The sequence below is a fragment of the Microtus oregoni genome, unplaced genomic scaffold, assembly GCF_018167655.1.
Source record: "Microtus oregoni isolate MIOR12 unplaced genomic scaffold, Mior012 000015F_ref0000493, whole genome shotgun sequence".
Taxonomy (NCBI): domain Eukaryota; kingdom Metazoa; phylum Chordata; class Mammalia; order Rodentia; family Cricetidae; genus Microtus; species Microtus oregoni.
This window is the reverse complement of record NW_024543074.1, coordinates 12,017,341-12,036,598: the sequence shown is the minus strand read 5'-3', so window position 1 is coordinate 12,036,598 and position 19,258 is coordinate 12,017,341. Positions and strand designations below refer to the sequence as shown.

Sequence of the window (19,258 nt, the reverse complement as noted above, 5' to 3'; positions counted from 1 at the left end):
TCAAAGGAAAATCACATTAAGAATAAAACACAGAAACACACAGAAGTAAACTTCCACCTGTTAATGTTAGATACAAACAGCTAAAACGAACACGAACATGAAAGAGTGGTTCTCACTAGTGCCCTTTGAGTTATACATCACTACTTCTTTCTTTAATATAAAGCAAGAGATTCCCATGCTAGGTGAACTTCACTCTCTGGGTCCAGCATAACAAGATATCTTGGTGGTGGTTCTTTGAGGCAATCAATTAAAGCTTAGGCAATTCTAGTTTTAAGTATATTTAGCAAGGCTGCAACTCACTTGGTAGAAGTGAAAAAGAAGCAAAAAACCATAGCACTAAAGAAAACGGACACAATTTCGGAATGATCAAAGATGTCTTTATAAAGTTTTTCATGACTTCATTCTAAATATACAGAATAAAAAATAGTGTACTCATTTGTGAGACACCAACCAGATTTTCCTTATACCTGTCTCAAAATTTAAAGATCAATTTCCCCAGAGGGTGTGCAATGCATCATAAAATGGCCTTTTTTGAGGGTGGGAAAGGAAGGCATATTAAATTGTTCCATGATAGACATGCAAAACTGCTATCCAATATATATAACTTATATACATTTGATGACTTAGAAAAAAACAATCATTTGTGACAAGCCTAAAAAGCCTGTCATATTTAACATATTTTAGAACGTTTAGCGTGGCAGGAGTTCTCCAATTGTACCATGTGGGCCCTTTGAAAGTAAGAGAAGGGCAATTTTTGTTGCGTCTGCAGCATAGCATCGCATCCACCCTAAGGAAATACAATGTGGATTGGACGGAGGGTGGAGACCTTACCTTAACACATAAGGAAAAGTATGTCAGTGTAAAAGACGGACTAAACTGCTTCGGGAAGAATGTTTTAAAAATCAATACAGGCTGGAAAAGGGGATCTTCCTTCCTGGTTAAAGCTCTCCCAATGTGAAGCAGGACCCCTCCATGCTAACTCATGGAGATAAAAACTTTCTCTGCTTATTTAGTTTTCTCCTCTGAGTTCAAGCGCTGCTGGACTCGTTTGGCGTAACTTTGTGCCATGGAGTTAATGATAGACAGGATAAAGTAACACACCATGACCACGACCAGCTTCTCAAACATCCAGGACAACCAGTTTTCTCCCTGCAGGAGAGAAAGCAGAACAAGTCAAGAAAAAGGCTTTCTACCGTTCAACAGCCAGAAGGATATTACTTACAATACTTCAAGAGAAATGATGAGAACTTGAGGGTTGCCTAGACAACCCAAACAATTCGATACCGTTCTTTAGGTATCCTGAAATTTACACTTGGCCTCCCTGAGTTCACTCTGCTGGATGCACAGCTGATGCTAACTTGTATAGTTTAGGGAGTGGGGGAGGATGGCTATTCTTTTATACTGGACCCCGGGAACAGTGGTTTGGTTAGAGTCCACTCTCTACAGCTGCCTCGCAGATCTTGCTGGGGAGGGGAAAAAAACCTCAAGCTTTGTTTTAAGTTAGAGCTGCTTTTAACACATGAATGGGAGCCGTGTGGACAACTGACGGCAGCAAAGGGCTACAGGAAGAGTCTAAAGTCAATGAAAACAACTGCTTTCCTCCCGGCTTCTGGGTTCAGGTTGCTCCTTATCCCTGCTGGTTCTTTCCTCTCTGCCTCAGAACTGCTGACAAAACGGACAGGCTTAGTTTATTCAAGTTAGAAGGGTCAGCTGTGGTAGGAGGCTTGCTTTATTTGAAAAAGTAAAAAGAAGAAAGCAAACAGTGGCTTTCTCACAGCAGAAATGAAAAAGGATATTCATGTTCATGTTACCTAATACTTGGTGATGGTAAAATTTCTAACGATTTTACCCGATCTGGAAGTGTATGTAATAACTCAATTAAGATCAAGACAACACCGTACACAACAGAACCACTGTCTTCAATTACCCTAGTCTTGTTTCTGAAAACACCCGAGAGACACAAAGACACATTCCCCGGTGGAGAATACACAGTGCCCCAACTCCTGCTAATACACTGACAACAGCCTCACTCACTCTGCCTAGAAACCGGGAGAGAAGGGAATCGAATTTGAGTCTGAAGCTGCTGAGTGGGGGAAGCCAGAAGAGGGTCCTCACCTGTGGGCTGCCTACTTCGCTTCGGTGGTGGAGCTTCTGCCGCTGCGCCTCCAGGTACTCCTGAAAAGGTTTCTGCAGAGACGGACCTATGCCAGGAACAGCACTGGAAGCAGGTACCAAAGCACAAGCAAAGATACATTTGGAAAGAAAAGCAAGAGAAATGTTAAAGAAAATCCATTTACCAACCCCCCCCCAGCCTAAAAAAAAAAAAAAGCAGGGACTGCATAAAAAGAACAAACTATGACAAACAGAGCAGAAACAGTCCCCTGAAGCGCGGCTAGTGGATAAAAATCCTCCTTCAAACAACTTCAAACATTAACATATCTGGGAGAAACTAGGAATGCGAGCCCAGAGCCACCTCGAGTGAGCGCAGCGCAGCGGAGACTGCACACTGGTGTGGCACAAAGAATAAAATGAATGACTTCTGAGAAGTCCCACATTTATCACCACTAGTTCCTGTAAGAACTGGTTTAAACCGATTAATAAGGAAATGACTTATGCTTGTGTCATCTCTAGTTAAAAAAGAAACTGCCCTCCCTCCCTCTGACTGTCCCATCTTCTCAGGGGGGGTGGGGGTGTAGTGAGTGTGTGTGTGGGGGTGGGAGGTGCTTTCTCAATCCAAGTCCTTATTAGGACAATCCCTGCGTCATCCTTATCCAAAAAGAATGCATTAGCACATTCGGAAGGCACCTCCCCCTCCCCAGAAGTCAGTGATTAACAAAGGAACAAAGAAGGAAGTACGGACCTTGAATCATTTCACGGCTTATGATGGATGTTTGCACAGAAACTTCTGTACATTACTAAACAGCCTGTTCCAAGATGTCTGGATAGCTCTCTCTGATAAGGCTCTGGACCAAGCAAGCTCCCCAGAGTCCGCGGAGCCAGTGCTGTAAAACCGGTCTGGCAACTGAAGCTCCCAGTCTACCAGGTCTCTTTTTTCTTTTGATAGCTAACAGGCTTTTTAAAATGGGACTGTGGGGGCAGTTTTGAAAAAGTAAACATCCTTATTTCCTGTACCCTTTACTTTCTCATCTGTCTTATTTGCTAACAGGCAAACAAGCCTATATTTTCTCTAGGGCCAGTGAGAGTACGGAAGGCGCACGTGTGCAGTGCCCAGTGCTACTGAGAGGAGTACTGACTCCAATGAACTCTTTTTTTCTGAAACAATTAAGTTGCTGTTTACAAGAGCAGAAGAACTAAAGAAGACTTTTTTTTTCTTTTCTTTCTTTTCTTTTTTCTTTTTTTTACAGTAACAGCTTCCCAGCTGCTGGACATTCCATTTCTTTCCTTTCATTCAATTACCTATTAATCACTGAACACTTACACGGGTCTCTGCTTTGTGCCCATGATATAGAAAAGGGATAGCCAACTCAAATAAACATCAAAACAAAGTGCCGCTGGGCGAATTCTCCCACCCATGCCGTCCCAGCACTCGGGAGCAGAGGCAGGCAGATCTTTCTAAGTTTGAGGCCAGCCCAGTCTACAGAGTGAGTTCCAGGACAGCCTTGTTTCAAAAAAAGAAAAAAAAAACAGAAAAAGAAAATGTGTGGACAGATACACCGACTTTGAATAAAACAGGTGCACAAGAGCTGGGAGACTCACTCCTCTTCATGGGTCAGTTCAGGCAGGCTGCCTTACTTTCCTTCCTTCCCCTTTTTCTTTCTTTCTTTCTTTCTTTCTTTCTTTCTTTTTTGAGACAGGGTTTCTCTGTAGCTTTGGAGCCTGTCCTGGAACTAGCTCTTGTGGACCATGCTGGTCTCGAACTCACAGCTGTCTCTCCTCTGAGTAGGGGATCAATGACATGCTGTGCTACCACTGACTGGCTGAGACAGAGCATTCTCGGCCCCCCCCCCCTTTTTTTTTGGTTCTTCCAGACAGGGTTTCTCTGTAGCTTTGGAGCCTGTCCTGGAACTCACCTTGTAGACCAAGCTGGTCTCGAACTCACAGAGATTTGCCTGCCTCTGCCTCCTGAGTGCTGTGATTAAAGGCGTGTGCCACCACCACCCAGCTTAAATGAGCTTTTACCTGCATGTATATATTTGCACGTGTGTGGTGCCACAGGAGGCCAGAAAAGGGCTCTGGATCCCCTGGAACTGTGAGTCAGCCTGTGGGTGCTGGGAACTGAACCCTCTACACGCCAACAGGGCTCCTAACTTCTGAGCAATCTCACCACCAGTCCTTTCTCACTCTTTTGTTAAGATAAAGTTTCACTAAAGCCCTGGATGGCCTGAAATTCACAGAGACCTGCCTGCTTCTGCTTTCTGAGTGCAGGGGATTAAACAGATACGTTCTACCATGTCCAACAGAGGACAACTCTTGGTTCTTTCCTTCCTCCTCCTGCGTGGGTCCTATCATTCTAACTCAGGTTGTTAGGCATCTCAACCTGCTAAGCCATCTCACAGGAGACAGGGTTTCTTTGTATTGTCCTGGAACTCAGAGCTCCTCCCCCTGCTTCCCAAGTGCTGGAGTAAAGGCGTGTGCCACCATGCCCAGCATCACAAAGTATTCTTGTCCCAGAGTTTTTGAAAGAAAGACAAAAAACCATTGCAACAAGTACTTTTACCACTAAGCCATCTTTCTACGGCCCACTTCCCCCATCTCCCCATCTTTTCAGACCAGGGATCAGGCAGCTCAGGCTAGGCTAGAACTTATTATTCAACCTAGACTTCACTCTACCTCCAGAGTTTTGGGATTACAGGCCTGCACCACTACACCCTATTTATTCAAGGCTGGGATTGGATTCCTAGCTTCATGATGCTAGAAAAACACCCGACCAGCAGAGCTACATCCTTAGCCACAGCTGTCACTCTTAACACACATTTAAAACAAATATAACAGTCCATAAATTCATTCCTCAAGTTATGTGTGAGCAGTAGACGCAAGAGTCTATTCTGACACGCTAGGAGTCGTGTGTTTGCAGGTGTGCACGCATGCACGCGTATATGAGTGTGTGTGATTACAACACATTACATACAGTTCAGCGTCAATTTATAGTTGTCATGCTGAAAGCATTAAGTTCAGGGCTCCCTTGTGCACACAGCTCAGAACTCTTTATGTCAACCCTCAGGGTGAAGTCCTCCACCTACCATTAGGTAGTGGAGTTCAAAGAGTTCAAAGAACTAGTTTGGTGATACAGAGGAATACAACGTTGAAGAAGAACAAATACAAGCAGAACTATGCTTTAGTACTTAACTTTAACTAGCTTTATAAATAGCTATTTACTGCTGGGCAGTGGTGGTGCACGCCTTTAATCCCAGCACTTGGGTGGCAGAGGCAGGCGGATCTCTGTGAGTTCGAGGCCAGCCTGGTCTACAAGAGTTAGTTCCAGAACAGGCTCTAAAACTACAGCGGGGAAAAAAAAAATGGATAAAAAATTTTGTGGATGACTTGGGAGGCAGAGGGAACTTCCGAAATGGAGGTCAGCCTGGCCTACAAAATGAGTCCCAGTGTAGCCAGGGTTACACAGAGAAATCCTGCCCTGAAAATAAATAACCCACCCCCCAAACTAATTTTTTTTTTTTGGTGAATGGTAGGATTTGATATTTTGTTTCTTGTTACTGACTTTTAGAACAAGGGGGGAAGAAATAAAAAAAAGAACCAACAAAACTAAACAACAAAAACCAATCATAAACTCTTAAAAGAAAACCCCCAAGAAACTCTAAAGCTCAGAACTCAAACTTGATTTAAGTTGACTGTTTCCCATGGTTTTGGACCTAAGTATATGTTAGCACAGACAGAAGTCAAACTTCTTGGCAAACAGTAATTACTGTTATAAAAAGAAGAAAGAAGAGAAACCATCTGTATGTAGTGTCTCACACCTATAATTGCAGCACCTAAGAGGATGAGGCGGGAGAAATGCTCAAGTTTGAGGCCACAGTGGCCACAGCCTGGACAATAGTGTGAGACCCCATCTCAAACCAAACAATACAAATAATAAATACACTCAAAATAACATGAGGGGAAGAAAAGAGTCCTGACCAGTTTGTAAGTAAACTTTTATTTTTAAAATAATTTTTAGAGCACATTTAACTCTATTCATGTCTCCAACAAGACCGCGCATTCTGAACTCTCTTCTATCTCCTCATAAAGGCTTGCATTACCTTCTGTTCTCAGATACGCCAGGAACGGTCAGTCCTGAGGAAGCCCCAGAGCTGGCAGAGGTTGGGGAAGAGTGGGTGGGATGACTATTCCATAATGCGCAAATTGTCATTTGTTGCTTAATACAGGTCCTATACCTTTTCCAAGTACACTAGAATCCATCAGTTATTATTATTATTATTCATGGGCATTCTTCTAAACTTTGTTTCAAGTTGGTTCACTACATATAAAGCCACACTTAAGTACCTTTGAGTTACTTCTCCATCATGGGGAGAGCAACCAAGCTAGACCCTGCTATGAAACTGAGCCTTTCCTTACACTCACGACTCTGTTTGGACTTTCCTAGTCAAATGTGTTTTTTGCTAGTGTATTGTTGTGACATGGGGGCATTGTACTTAATAGAAATATGAGCTGAAAAAAATACTGTTTTGCTGAAAATGAGAGAACATGCCTATAAAACCTGCACTGGACAAACTGAGGCAGGAGGATAGCAAGTTCTAGATCAGGCTAGAGTACACGGTGAAAGCTTGTCAAATAAGGCCATCCAGAATGCTCAGTGGGTTAGGTGCTTGTCCACAAGCCTGACAGCCCATGCTTGGTCCAAGGTGGAAAGAACACCGACTTCTATAAATTGTCGTACACACACACACACACACACACACACACACACACACTCACAAGATAACATATATGAATTAAATTAAACCAACAAATGCTGGGCAAGGTGGCATAAGCCTTTAATCTCAGCACTTGGGAGACAGAGGTCAGCCTACTCTACATAGTGTCCTCCAGGACAGTCAGAGCTACAAAGAGAGACCTTGTCTGTCTCAACCTGTCTCCACCAAAACAAACAAACAAACAAAAATAAAACAAAAAAACCCCAAAGCCAAACCAACAAAAATGTACTATTTTGTTAAGCAGTAGAAATTCCTCTGACTACTGCAGGGGACATGAATGAACTTCCCCCAGGATCTCAGCATATAAATTATATCTTACTGTAAAAAACATACTGACATGGGTCCGAAATAGGAAATTATGGGTATAAGGTGATTTCTCTGTGCACCACTCTGAGGCTAAGTTATCTAGCAGCCCTCTGCTGAGTTCCAGACAGTAACCATCTCAAGGTCTGAACATGGGGGTCGTTGAAAACTCACAAATGGTCTTAGGGACACAACTTGGGTCATCATGTTTGGCATCAAGTGCCCTTACACACTGAGCCGTCTTACTGGCTCGAGACAAGGTTGCATGTAGCCTGGATTGGCTTGGAGCATAGCTAGGAATGCTCGTGAATGCCTGGTCCTCCTGCCTATCACATCCCAAGTGCTAAGATCAGAAGAATGGGCCACATCTGCCTTCTAAAATCTCTCTCTCTCTCTCTCTCTCTCTCTCTCTCTCTCTCTCCCTCCTTTTCTTGGCTTTTCAAGACAAGGTTTCTCTGTGTATCTCTGGCTGTCCTGGAACTCAAAGAGATTTGCCTGCCTCTGCCTCCCGGAATACTGGGATTAAAGGCGTGCGCCGCCACCACACGCTTCTAAAATCCATTTTAAGGCTTAATTAGCAGACGAAATGTCCAGGAGGAGAGCAAGCTATTCCTACAAAATCAATCTCCTCTCTTCCCCCTCCCTCTACATAGGCTGTCTTGCTGGAACCCACAGAGACCCACCTGACCCTGCCTCTCAAGTGCTGAGATTACAGGTGTGTACTGTTGTGTCCAACATTATTTTGTCTTTTTTTTGTTGTTGTTGTTGTTCTGTTTTTTCGAGACAGGGTTTCTCTGTGGTTTTGGAGCCTGTCCTGGAACTAGCTCTTGTAGACTAGGCTGGTTTCGAACTCACAGAGATCCGCCTACCTCTGCCTCCCGAGTGCTGGGATTAAAGGCGTGCGCCACCACCGCCCGGCTATCTTGTCTTTCTAACGGACAGCTATGAAGAGCTTTTTAGGAATCTGAACAGCCAAACCTGTGTTTGAACAAAAAGCTTTTGTCTTAAGAATTTTCTGGATTCAATTAGTAAATGAAATTTATCCTCTGGCTTTAGAGAATTCTTCCTTGCACTTTTTGTTTGGTTGTTTTTTGAGACAGCGTCTCAAAATACAGTCCAGGTGGGCCTTGAATACACATTCTCCTGCCTGGGCTCCTTAAGTGCTGGGGTTAGGGGCATCCACCTAGATTTCCTGGAGAATTCTATTACTTACAAGACAGCTGGGTGCAGTCCAGAAGCATAGGAACACAGCCCTAAGTAGAAAACTATTTCCCCTCTCTTCTTCTGCGGGGGTGATGGTGGTGGACAGGTGAGTGCAGGCTAGCCTAGAGCTCTCAAGTTTTCTGAACAGAATGAGCCGGACATTTAAGGGAACAATGGGATGTGCTTAGGGATAAATAGGAGGCCCTTTCCACTCTGCCCTTCCATCATATGCAGACCTGTCTTCTACATAACGAGGAGTTAAGTCTCTTTCTTGGTAAGAGACTTGCAAATAATTCTGTTTTTAGAAATAGGTACACTCTAGTCAAACACTGTAGGGTTAAATTTTCCTTCTCACCCTCCCCAGACAGTGAGTGATCTAAACAGGCTTAACGGTTAGTATTTTAATGAGTTGTCATTTCCTGTCTGATAAAGATTCTCACAGTATTTAACCACCAGTTTCCCTGGGGACCAACCAATACTAGAGCTCTATTCATAGTGACTCAGAACAGACCTCAGACTCCTGGCCTTATTCAACAATGACAGATTACCCGACATCCTCCTATGAAGGTGGACTCCTTACAAAGAGTGGGGGAATTTATCAAGAAGCCTTGTGAAGAAGCCAAAGGCCATCTCCTAGGCCTGCAGTAAAATTTACAGCAGTCCTGCCCTCAGAGATTAGAGGGATAAATCAGAAGACCTCAGCTATGACCTAATAATGCAAGAGCAAGAGTGGACGGGCACTGACTGAAAACCAGCACTGTGGGTTTGGTGTTCTGAGGCAGGGTTTCTCTGTGGAGCCCAGGTTGTCCTGGAACTCACAGATATCTATCTCCCGAGTGCTGGGATTAAAGGCATGTGATGCTACTGCCCAGAGAAAGATAAGCATTTTAACCTAGTAAAAAGAAGGTCTAGTAATTGAACACAGAATATAATCTATGAAGCTGATATTGTACGGGGAAATTGGTGACTTGTATAATTTACTTCCTTTTTGGACCTGAACTGTGGTTTCTTTATACACCAGGATTTTGGAAGAGTACTCCAACATAAAATAAATCCAGAGTGAGAATTACATACTACACTTAAAAATGCAGGGCTTCTTAAATGGCTTGTTTGGACTGATAGTCTCTGGCACCTTCTAAAATTTGCTGTGATTCAACTTCAGGGTTTGGGATTAAAACATCTTGAATTGCATTTGCATGTGTGCCCCTCTGTAACAGTTAAAACTTCTTTTGTATTCAAATTAGCTCACTGTGTAGCTGGTGGTATTATTATATACATGAAACCACCCTTTCTTCCAGGCTTGCTGGAAGACAGAAACTTCAGGAGCATGGTTGCTACTGCCTCAGTGAGTTTCTAGCACACAGGGTTTTGGTTTTGAACATTTGGGGTTGTTTCCTATAAGAACCAGAACATTAGCTGCTACTCTCTCCAGTAGAATGCAGACCTGAGCATGGAGGGCAAAGGGGACTCTGCCAGTGAATGAAGGAGGAGTCGAAGGAGTGGTCTGCTGTGACGGGAAAGACAATCTTTCTGGTCTCATTCAAACAGCTGATTGAGACTGGCCCTCCACTGCCTTCTATTGTGCGGCCTCGGCTCATCTTAGAAATACATCTTCATTTCAGTTTTCAAAGCAGAGAGGCTAACCAATGCATCAGGTTGCTTTTATTGGAGACAGAGTAATATTGTGTAGGTCAGAATGACCTGGAAATCATGGAAATCCTCCTGTCTCAGCTTTCTAAGTGCTAAGATTACAGGGGTGAGCTATCAGGCAAGAATTCTGACCTATTTCTATTGATATTTTCTCTTTATGTTGCTCTGACTATCCTAAAACATGTTATGGAAACCAGGCTGGCCTCGAACTCAGAGATCCACCTGCCTCTGTCTCCAGAGTGTAGGGACTGAAGGCGTGTATTCAGTATCACACCTAGCTAGTTTTTATATTTTTATCATTTTTTTCCAGCCTCCTTTTAATTTTCTCCTTTCTCCATCATGTATATACCACCATACTCAGTTGCAAATTGTACTTTCTTTTTTCTTGAAGTTTTTTTTTTTTTAATGTGTATGTGTGTGTGCCTGAGTGCATGTATGTATGCACAGGTGCCTAAGAAGGCATGGATCCCATGAAGATAGTTACAGACAGTTGTGCCTCACCCAACATGGGTTCTAGGAACAGAACCCGGGTCCACTGAAAAAACAGCAAGTGCTGTTAGTCACTAAGACATCTCTCCAGCCCTGTATGTATCTAAGGAGTATTTATAGGGTAATTAAAATGTGTCGGGAATCCCCTTACCCTGTAAACTCGACACATCTAACATAACTGGTTTTCAGCTGTACTACTCCACTAAAATGCTGATAGCTTTGACAGTCTAATTATGACACACCCCGGAGTCTATGACAGAAATGCTGAAGGGTTTCTCTAGACTACCGCAGACACGAGAAGGGCTGCTCTCATCACCAGAGGAAGGTCACTTTAAAAGTAGTGTGTAGAAGTCGGGCCTAAACTTTGTTTATCCTTTCCCAGAAATGAATGCTTGTAGTCCAGACTTCAATAGCCTTTTAAGAAAATTATTTCATAATTATAAATGTCAAAAAGAATCAGAGACATGAACTAGTTTACATTTTAGATTGAAAAGATAGTCAGGCAAGGTGGCCAGGGGCCTTTAATCCCAGGCAGAATTCTAGTGAGTTCATGGTCAGCCTGGTTTACACAAAGTGAGTTCCAGGCCAGCCCAGGCCACACAAAGAGACCCTCTCTCAACAACAAGACATCAAACAACAAAAACAAACAGAAACAACAAACAGCAAAGGTTGTGTTTTTCCTCCCATGGTCTAGACTGACATGGCTCATTCTAACTGCTTTCCATAGAGGAGGAACAGGAAACAACATTCCGATTTCAGCTTAATTACTAACTGGTTCAAATCATCTCTCTTGCCACAGGCAAGCCTGACTCTGAGGTCAAACACCAAGTTAACTCAAAAATAGGAGACAGCAAAGAAGAGCATGGAACATTCTGTATCTGGTAAAAAGTCCCTGTTCCAGCCAACCCCATCCCCCAGCCCTCGAGTTCAATGACTGAGTTATGGAAACTTCTCTTGTGTGGTAAAACTGGGGACTTTGTCTTCCAATAAGACCCTGGCAAGCTGACAGCAAGCCAATGTTCTGCATATGGCTTGTTGCGAGTCATAGACTTAATGTTATTTTCTGGGAATTCTTAGCCTCTATTTGGTGAGAATTCTGGAACATGTCATTTTATAATTACAATTTTTATCATTTGGTTCTGTACTTCAAGAAATATGTGAAGGTCTCACAATGGAGAAAGTCTACAATTAAAAAAAAAGCAATTTTATGTCATCATAATAATATTCAGGCCACAAGAAATAGAATAATGCCTTTCAAGTTCTCAAGTTTCCTGGTGCTTTGATGCTTCTTCTGACTTTCTTCAAAGAGTGCAAAACAAAATACAAGAAAACCTTTAAAAACAACAATAGAATTCTGTCTCTATCCCGCTAAATATACCTTAATATATCTGCTAATCACACCTTAAATTAGAAGGCTGTTCTCTGCATCCTAACCTCTTAGAATATGTAAGTGATCTATCCAGTACATCTGATTATTTACATGTATAGCCAGATCAACCTATTGATTTAGAAGCTGATAATCAGGACTTTTCCCCTTAAACCTAGTGATACTGACAACTACTTTCTAGAATTGTTTTAGAAATAAAACTGTTAATTACAGGGCCTGGAGAGAAGGCTCAGTGGTTAAGAGCATTGCCTGCTCTTCCAAAGGTCCTGAGTTCAATTCCTGGCAACCACATGGTGGCTCACAACCATCTGTAATGAGGTCTGGTGCCCTCTTCTGGCCTGTAGACATACACACAGACAGAATATTGTATGCATAATAAATAAATATTTTAAAAAAAACTGTTAATTACAATTGGAGGATAGGCACTATTTAAATTAGGGTATCATATTTAGCTAGGTTACTCCATACTTATATTATATTATTAGGAATAGCAGTTCAAGTCAGCCAGTGGTGGTGCACTCCTTCAATACCAGCACTCAAGAGGCAGGGGCAGGCAGATCTTTGAGTTTGAGGGCAGTCTAGTCAACAGAGAGAGTTCCAGTACAACACAGAGAAACACAGGACAACACAGAGAAACCTCTCTCGAAAAACCAAAAACCAAACAAACAAAAACAAAAACCAGACAGGAGTAGGGGTGAGAAAGGAAGGAAAAGACAGAAAGAAGGTATTCAAGAACATTCTCAGCTATACAGCTAGTATCAGACAAACCTGAGCTTCATGAACCCATGCCTTCATTCTTTTATAGCAGTGCTAACACACATCTTTTTTTGGGGGTGGGGGATAGGGTGTCTGTGTGTAGCACTGACTGTCCTTGAACTCACTCTGTAGACCAGCCTTGTCTCCAACTCAGAGATCCGCCTGCCTCTGCCTCCCGAGTACTGGGATTAAAGGCATGTACCAACACCACCACTTGGACAGGTATTTAAAAACATTTCCTATTTCAACCAGGCATGGCTGTACAGGCCTTTAATCCTAGCAGAGGCAGGATGATCTCTGTGAGTATGAGGATGGCTCAGGCTATGTACAGACCTTGTCTCAAGAGAAAAAACAAAGCAAAAACAATTTCATATTCCAAAACTTAGGAAATCAAATATTGTCATGTTTGATTAGAGATTGTGATTATAAATTTATCACTGACAAAAAGTATTTTTTTTTTGGCATCTGGTAATGAAGTCAAATCTAACTTCCATTATTTAAAGATATTTAAAATTTGTTTGTTTACTTGACCACCGAGCCATCAATCCTGCCCCACACTTATGTGACTTAATAGCTAATCCAGAAGCTGAGACAATCCTTGCAGCTATTTCTTGGAAAAAGATAAAGATATCAGGAAATTCTATGTCTGAAAACAGTTTAGAAAATTAAGACTACCTATCTGATTCAATAAAAACACAAATCTAGTAACTCTTGAATGTATTAGAATGAAAATCATCTTTAAAAAAAAAAACAGTTTCTCGTAGCCAGTCAGGCCTCAATCTCTGCTTAATTGAAGCTGACCTTGAATTTCCAGCCCCTCCCACCCCGCCCCCCATTGCAACCTCCTGAGCCCTGGGATATAAGGCAGCTGATACCACACCTGTTTCATGTGGCATTGGGACCGAATCCAGGGCTTTGTGCAAGCTAGGCAAACACTTAAGATACATTCCCAGATTTTCTATCTTTTAGAGAAAATAATCTTTGGTTTTTTCAAGACAGGGTTTCCCTGTGTAGCCTTGGCTGTCCTGGAACTCACTGTAGACTCACAGATATGGCCTGCCCCTGCTGCATGACTTATATATAATTTTGATAATGTATATGTAAATGTCTGCATGTAGGTATGTGCACTAGTTAAGTTGCCCATTGAGGCCAGGGGGAATGAGATCCCTTGAGCTGGAGTTGCAGGTGGTTATGAGCCATCATTGTGGGTGCTGGAAACCAAACTTGGGTTCTCTAAAAGTACTCTAAACTAGCCATCTGTCTGTCATCTGAGGGACAAGACTAGTGTAGTTTAAAAGAAAGGAGTTGGGGACTTGAAAAAACAAAATATATTACACTTTAACTAAGTTGTCCAAAGGCACTTCAACTTCTATATACTGTAGAGAAATGGCAGAATTTCTTAGACTCTCCAAAATCTGAGGAAACAAATAAAAAAGCAAGGGGTACGCAAATGACCTGTTGACTTTTCTATTTGGATAGCATGTGCTCATTTTCTGAGTGCCTGCTATGTGTCAGTCAAGGGGTCAGGTGCTCAGGCCAATGAACAAGAAAGCATGCTCTTAGGTATTAGGAAGCTTACAGAGCTAGACACGGGGGCATTTGCCTTTCATCCCATCACTTGGGTGGCAGAAAAGGGGATCTCTATGGATTGGTAGAAGAAAAGATGTAATCAGGGTTAGGGAGGTAGCTTGTTGGTAGAGTGTTTGTCCAACACAAATAAAGTCTTACATTTGATCCTCAGAGCCACATAAAACTGAACCTTGTGGGGAACATTTATAATTCCAGCATTCAGGAGGTGGAGGCAGAGGATCACAAGTTTAAGACCAGCCTCAACTACTTAAGAATGTTTAAGGTCGCCGGGCGGTGGTGGCGCACGCCTTTAATCCCAGCACTCGGGAGGCAGAGGCAGGCGGATCTCTGTGAGTTCGAGGCCAGCCTGGTCTACAAGAGCTAGTTCCAGGACAGGAACCAAAAAGCTACGGAGAAACCCTGTCTCGAAAAATCAAAAAAAAAAAAAAAAAAAGAATGTTTGAGGTCATAAGACTCCCAGAAAAAAAAAGGGGGTGGAGTGCAACAAGACAAGTAATCATATATTCATAAACAAAAACAAAACTATAAGTGTATGTACTGTATGTTGCTGTGCAGAGAGGTTCCTAGCTCAGAAATACTTGACCAAATCAGAAGGTTTTCTGAGGATAAAAGCTGAAATCTAACGGGCATCTAACTGTGGATGACGGATGAGGTTTACCCTACACACAACATTTGGCACCAGTGTGGAAAACACATGCACTTTTTGTGCTGCTGGGGAGCATACGTGGGACATTATACATGTGAGACCTATACTTACAATTGAGCAATCCATGCCTATAAGATGATAATTGTTATTTGCGATTGAACCTAGGGCTTCAACATGCTGCTCAAATGGTATTTTGCTGAGCAATACTTTTAGCCCCTGGAATGACTTGTCAGACTGGGAGCTGCTAAGAGTATACAGTGTGTAGAGGACAAGGGCATTGTTAGATGTCTTTTTTTTTTTTTCCGAGACAGGGTTTCTCTGTAGCTTTGGTGCCTGTCCTGGAACTAGACCAGGCTGGCCTTGAACTCACAGAGATCAGCCTGCCTCTGCCTGGGATTAAAGGCATGCACCACCACTGCCCAGCAACATTGTTAGATTGTCTTAACAATGCATGGGACAGTCCCTCATAGCAAAGAATTATTTGGCCTGAAACATCACGAGTGCAAGGTTGAGGCTTCACCCCAAGGCAGATGAATGGTGGGAATTGCAAGCATCTGTGACACCGAGCAAGAGACAGACACTCAGAGCTCTATACACCTTTTTAAGGAACTCTGGTTTTAAGAACAAAAGGAAAACAAGTGAAGGTGTTATGCAAAAAAAGAGTAGAGGATTGAGGTTACTGTTGGTAACATCCCCAGACTAAAAATTTTAGAAAGTTACTAACAGTGGTACATTTTAACAGATGGGGAAGGACAGGAACAGTTTCAGTAGATGAGATGGAAGCTCTGTAATATAAACTTCTAGAAACTTCAAAGACTGGAAAAACATGACGGTGGTAAGGGTGTAAAGCAGCTGAAACTGTGACTGAGGGAAGAAGAAATCAAGAAAGCGGGTGCCACATGCACTATCATTCTACAATGTGCAGGCACGTACGACAGCTTACAATGTGTCGGCTCTTTCAGAACTGTCTCAAACTCTGGACCCTAATTTAGCCTCCCCCAGGGCTGGGATGACAGGCCTGAACCAGCAGGCCCACCTCTCCTTGCTCTGCTTTGAAAGTGATGTATGGCGACATATGAAGGATTTAGTTTATACAGATTCAGGCAGTAAAAAAACCAGAGAGGTTTCATATATAAATTATTATATATTATATATACATATTAATAATCAGAAATTTAAGAATTAATAAACCAATACTTGGTTCTACTTAGTATAATCTCAAGAATATATTTTTCCTTATTTTATAAGAGATGAGATATAAAATACTGTAAAAACTATTTTTACTATAAAATATAACACATAACAGTAATTATGCTAGCCAGGCAGATCTCTAGGATTTCAAGGTCAGCCTGGCCTACAGAGTGAGTTCCAGGACAGCCAAGGATACATAGGGAAACTCTGTCTTGAAAAACCAAAAGAGTAACTATGCTAAATAGTACACAGTTTAAAGAACAATAAACCAACACAAACTCATCACCAAATAGTAATTCATTTTAGATGGTAGAAAATTTCACCAATATTTGGTTGTCAGTGACTTTTAAGATGAAGATTTACATTAAGAATAAGCGAAACAAACTTCAACTTTAGCTTCCATCACGGCACACTCCATCTCTTATGAAAGGAAACTGCCTCTTGCAGAAAATGATTAAAAAGAAAAACCACATGAAGGATGAAGCAAACAACTAAGAACCCAGCAAGTCTTGGTTTTATTTCTAACGCCTGACTTTTCAAATTCCATTTAAAATTAATCAAAATGAGCATTTCTTTACTGTTTTGTAGACCCATAGCTGACAACTTTGTGATATTATCATTCAAATTGTATGTTAAAATATTATAATAACAACTTGTTGGCCTGTAGCCAGTGATTTTGTGACATTATCATTTGAATTGTAGGTTAAGACTGAAATCAATCAATCAATCAATCAACAAACAAAAGCACTGGAATTTAGCACTTTAATTGGCCTAATTTTTCACTAGTAAAATAACAGCTTCCTACTTCATAAATTTTGAGAATATTTTAACATGCCACTGCACCCCCTTTAGTGAAACACTAAAACTTCATGATTTATATTCAACTTAACATGCAACTGTGTAGTTGGCCTAAAGCCCCATTGAACTGTAATGACACATGCATGCCTTTTCTACAAAGAGAGGCCACAGACTTTAACCCCAAACCTCTTTGAAATCAAGATTTATGTGACCTGATACATATTTAGCTTTCAAAGAAGTGGAAAAAGTGAACTTCATTCTTCCCTTCAGTTCGGCAAGAATGTCTTTTCAATAACTAACAACAGGGCAAACACTTTTTGTTTCTCAAAAACAGTCGTTTTAAACTTTTTTATCCTACTTTCCTTTTCCACACACAATATTAACATTAAACCACAATATTAATATTAGTCTTTAAGGAATTACTCACCCAATGAAAGCCACCATCTGCTCCACAATGTGCTTGCTGAAAGTTATTATAACAAAGATTTTCTGTAAAGAAAACAGCAGTTAAATAGTTATTTAAAAAAACTACCTGTAAATTCTAAAGTGTAACTGTCTAAAAAGAAACAAAGAAGTGATTACCTCCTCCTAACAGTAATTTTAATACTTCTTTTAAAATAAGAGACCATTTAATTCAAGTGGTCCTTGGTATTTTAAAGACGCTCTTCCTTAAGCACAGCTGCAGTCTTTTACTAGGATACAGGAGTGTGTCTCAGACGAACTGTGCGTCATGAAAACTGAGCCTGGGAGGAAATAGTGGAGCATCTTAGAATCCATTACAGAGGAGAAGCCACAGGTTGCCACACAGCTCCCACCAAGGACTAACAGTAGGAGGCTGGCCTAAGTCTACTTTAGATTTTAGAAAGACTGTCTATCGTTTTAGGAAGGTTTTACAGCAACCAGATCAAAGTGCCCAGAACCTGGAACAAGCCCGGCCTTCCAGGTTTAGGGTTAAAAGTTTCTCGTGACTTTCCAAGATTCTAGTCTGGTGGGTATAAAGTACTCTATTAAAGATATCAATACTTGACATTAAAGCAACAATACCAAAATACCTTTATGGCTAGAAGGTAGCAAATATTCTATGCTTGATTTAACACATGTGAGCATAAAGTACTTAGTATGGGTAACATTAAGCATTATTAAGGGTTTTTAGGAAACATAAAACTGAGAACACCTCTTCAAAATCTTGAAGAACTTTCCTGATTTTTCTACAAACGGTAGAAAGGTGGCAATTACAGAAACACAAACTTTCTCTCTCTTTCACTGTCTTTCTCTCAAATGCCACGAGTTGTTAAAAGAAAAGAAAAAGAAGCCAACAATGTAACATGGAACGACAGGGAAAGGAAAGGTCATATTTAAGTGTATGACTGATTAGGATTCAACAGCCTCTGTTTAACTTTAGCTTTTAAGGCTGCACAATAATTCTCTAACTAAATATGCATAAAGCTGGATTCCTGGAGTTTCTCCAAATTCCTGATAACAAACTCTTCAGTGCTCTGTTGCTGTTAAATGATTACTCTAGACAGTGTGACCAAAGGGGAGGGGTGAGAATAAAACACATAACAACACGCTTCCTTTTTTTGTTAATCTTTTTTTTAAAATTTATTTATTAAGGATTTCTGCCTCCTCCCCACCACCGCCTCCCATTTCCCTCCCCCTCCCCCGATCAAGTCCCCCTCCCTCATCAGCTCGAAGAGCAATCAGGGTTCCCTGACCTGTGGGAAGCCCAAGGACCGCCCACCTCCATCCAGGTCTAATAAGGTGAGCATCCAAACTGCCTAGGCTCTTTTTTTGTTAATCTTTCACTATAAAAGTGATGCAAGTAGCAGGTAAGGCAGATCAATCAGGAAGAAGAGTAACACATCAAGATTATAGAAATGGTGGAAGGGAGGGCTGGAGAGATGGCTCAGTGGTTAAGAGCACTGGCTGTTCTTCCAGAGGCCCTGAGTTCAATTCCCAGGAACCACATGGTGGTTCACAGCCATCTGTAATGATGGTTATGAAACCTCTTCTGGCCTGCAGACATACATGCAGGGAGAACACTATACATAATAAATAAGAGAGAGAGAGAGAGAGAGAGAGAGAGAGAGAGAGAAATGGTGGTGTCCTAACAAGACAACTATGGAGTAAGTTTAGAGGGAAGGCACTAGCATAGTGTCTACACCAGGAGCTGGCTAAGGCTTTCACTCATCAACAGAAATAATGGTGTGACTTTCAGTGATTTCAACACCATAAGCTTTCCCTACCATCATTGCCTAACAATGCAAAATCAGCCAGTGCCCGATAATTGCACAACTTCATTGCTTGAGAAACAAAACAAAATTTCCTTTTTATATGCAACAGCTTAAAAATTCA

The 19,258-nt window shown here is 41.6% G+C and overlaps 1 protein-coding gene across 2 annotated transcripts in view; it reads right to left on the bottom strand.

Moving 5' to 3' along the window:
• Positions 1-355: 355 nt before the first annotated feature.
• Vmp1 (vacuole membrane protein 1) overlaps positions 356-19,258 on the bottom strand; it is a 97,367-nt gene continuing 78,464 nt past the window's right edge. For both annotated transcript variants that reach the window (XM_041664480.1, XM_041664481.1), the window contains exons 10-12: positions 17,331-17,392; positions 2,116-2,218; positions 356-1,149 (exon numbers count right to left, since the gene is read on the bottom strand). In XM_041664480.1, coding sequence (XP_041520414.1) covers positions 1,006-1,149; positions 2,116-2,218; positions 17,331-17,392 — 309 coding nt within the window. In that variant the 3' untranslated portion in view covers positions 356-1,005. The remainder of the gene's footprint in view (positions 1,150-2,115; positions 2,219-17,330; positions 17,393-19,258) is intronic.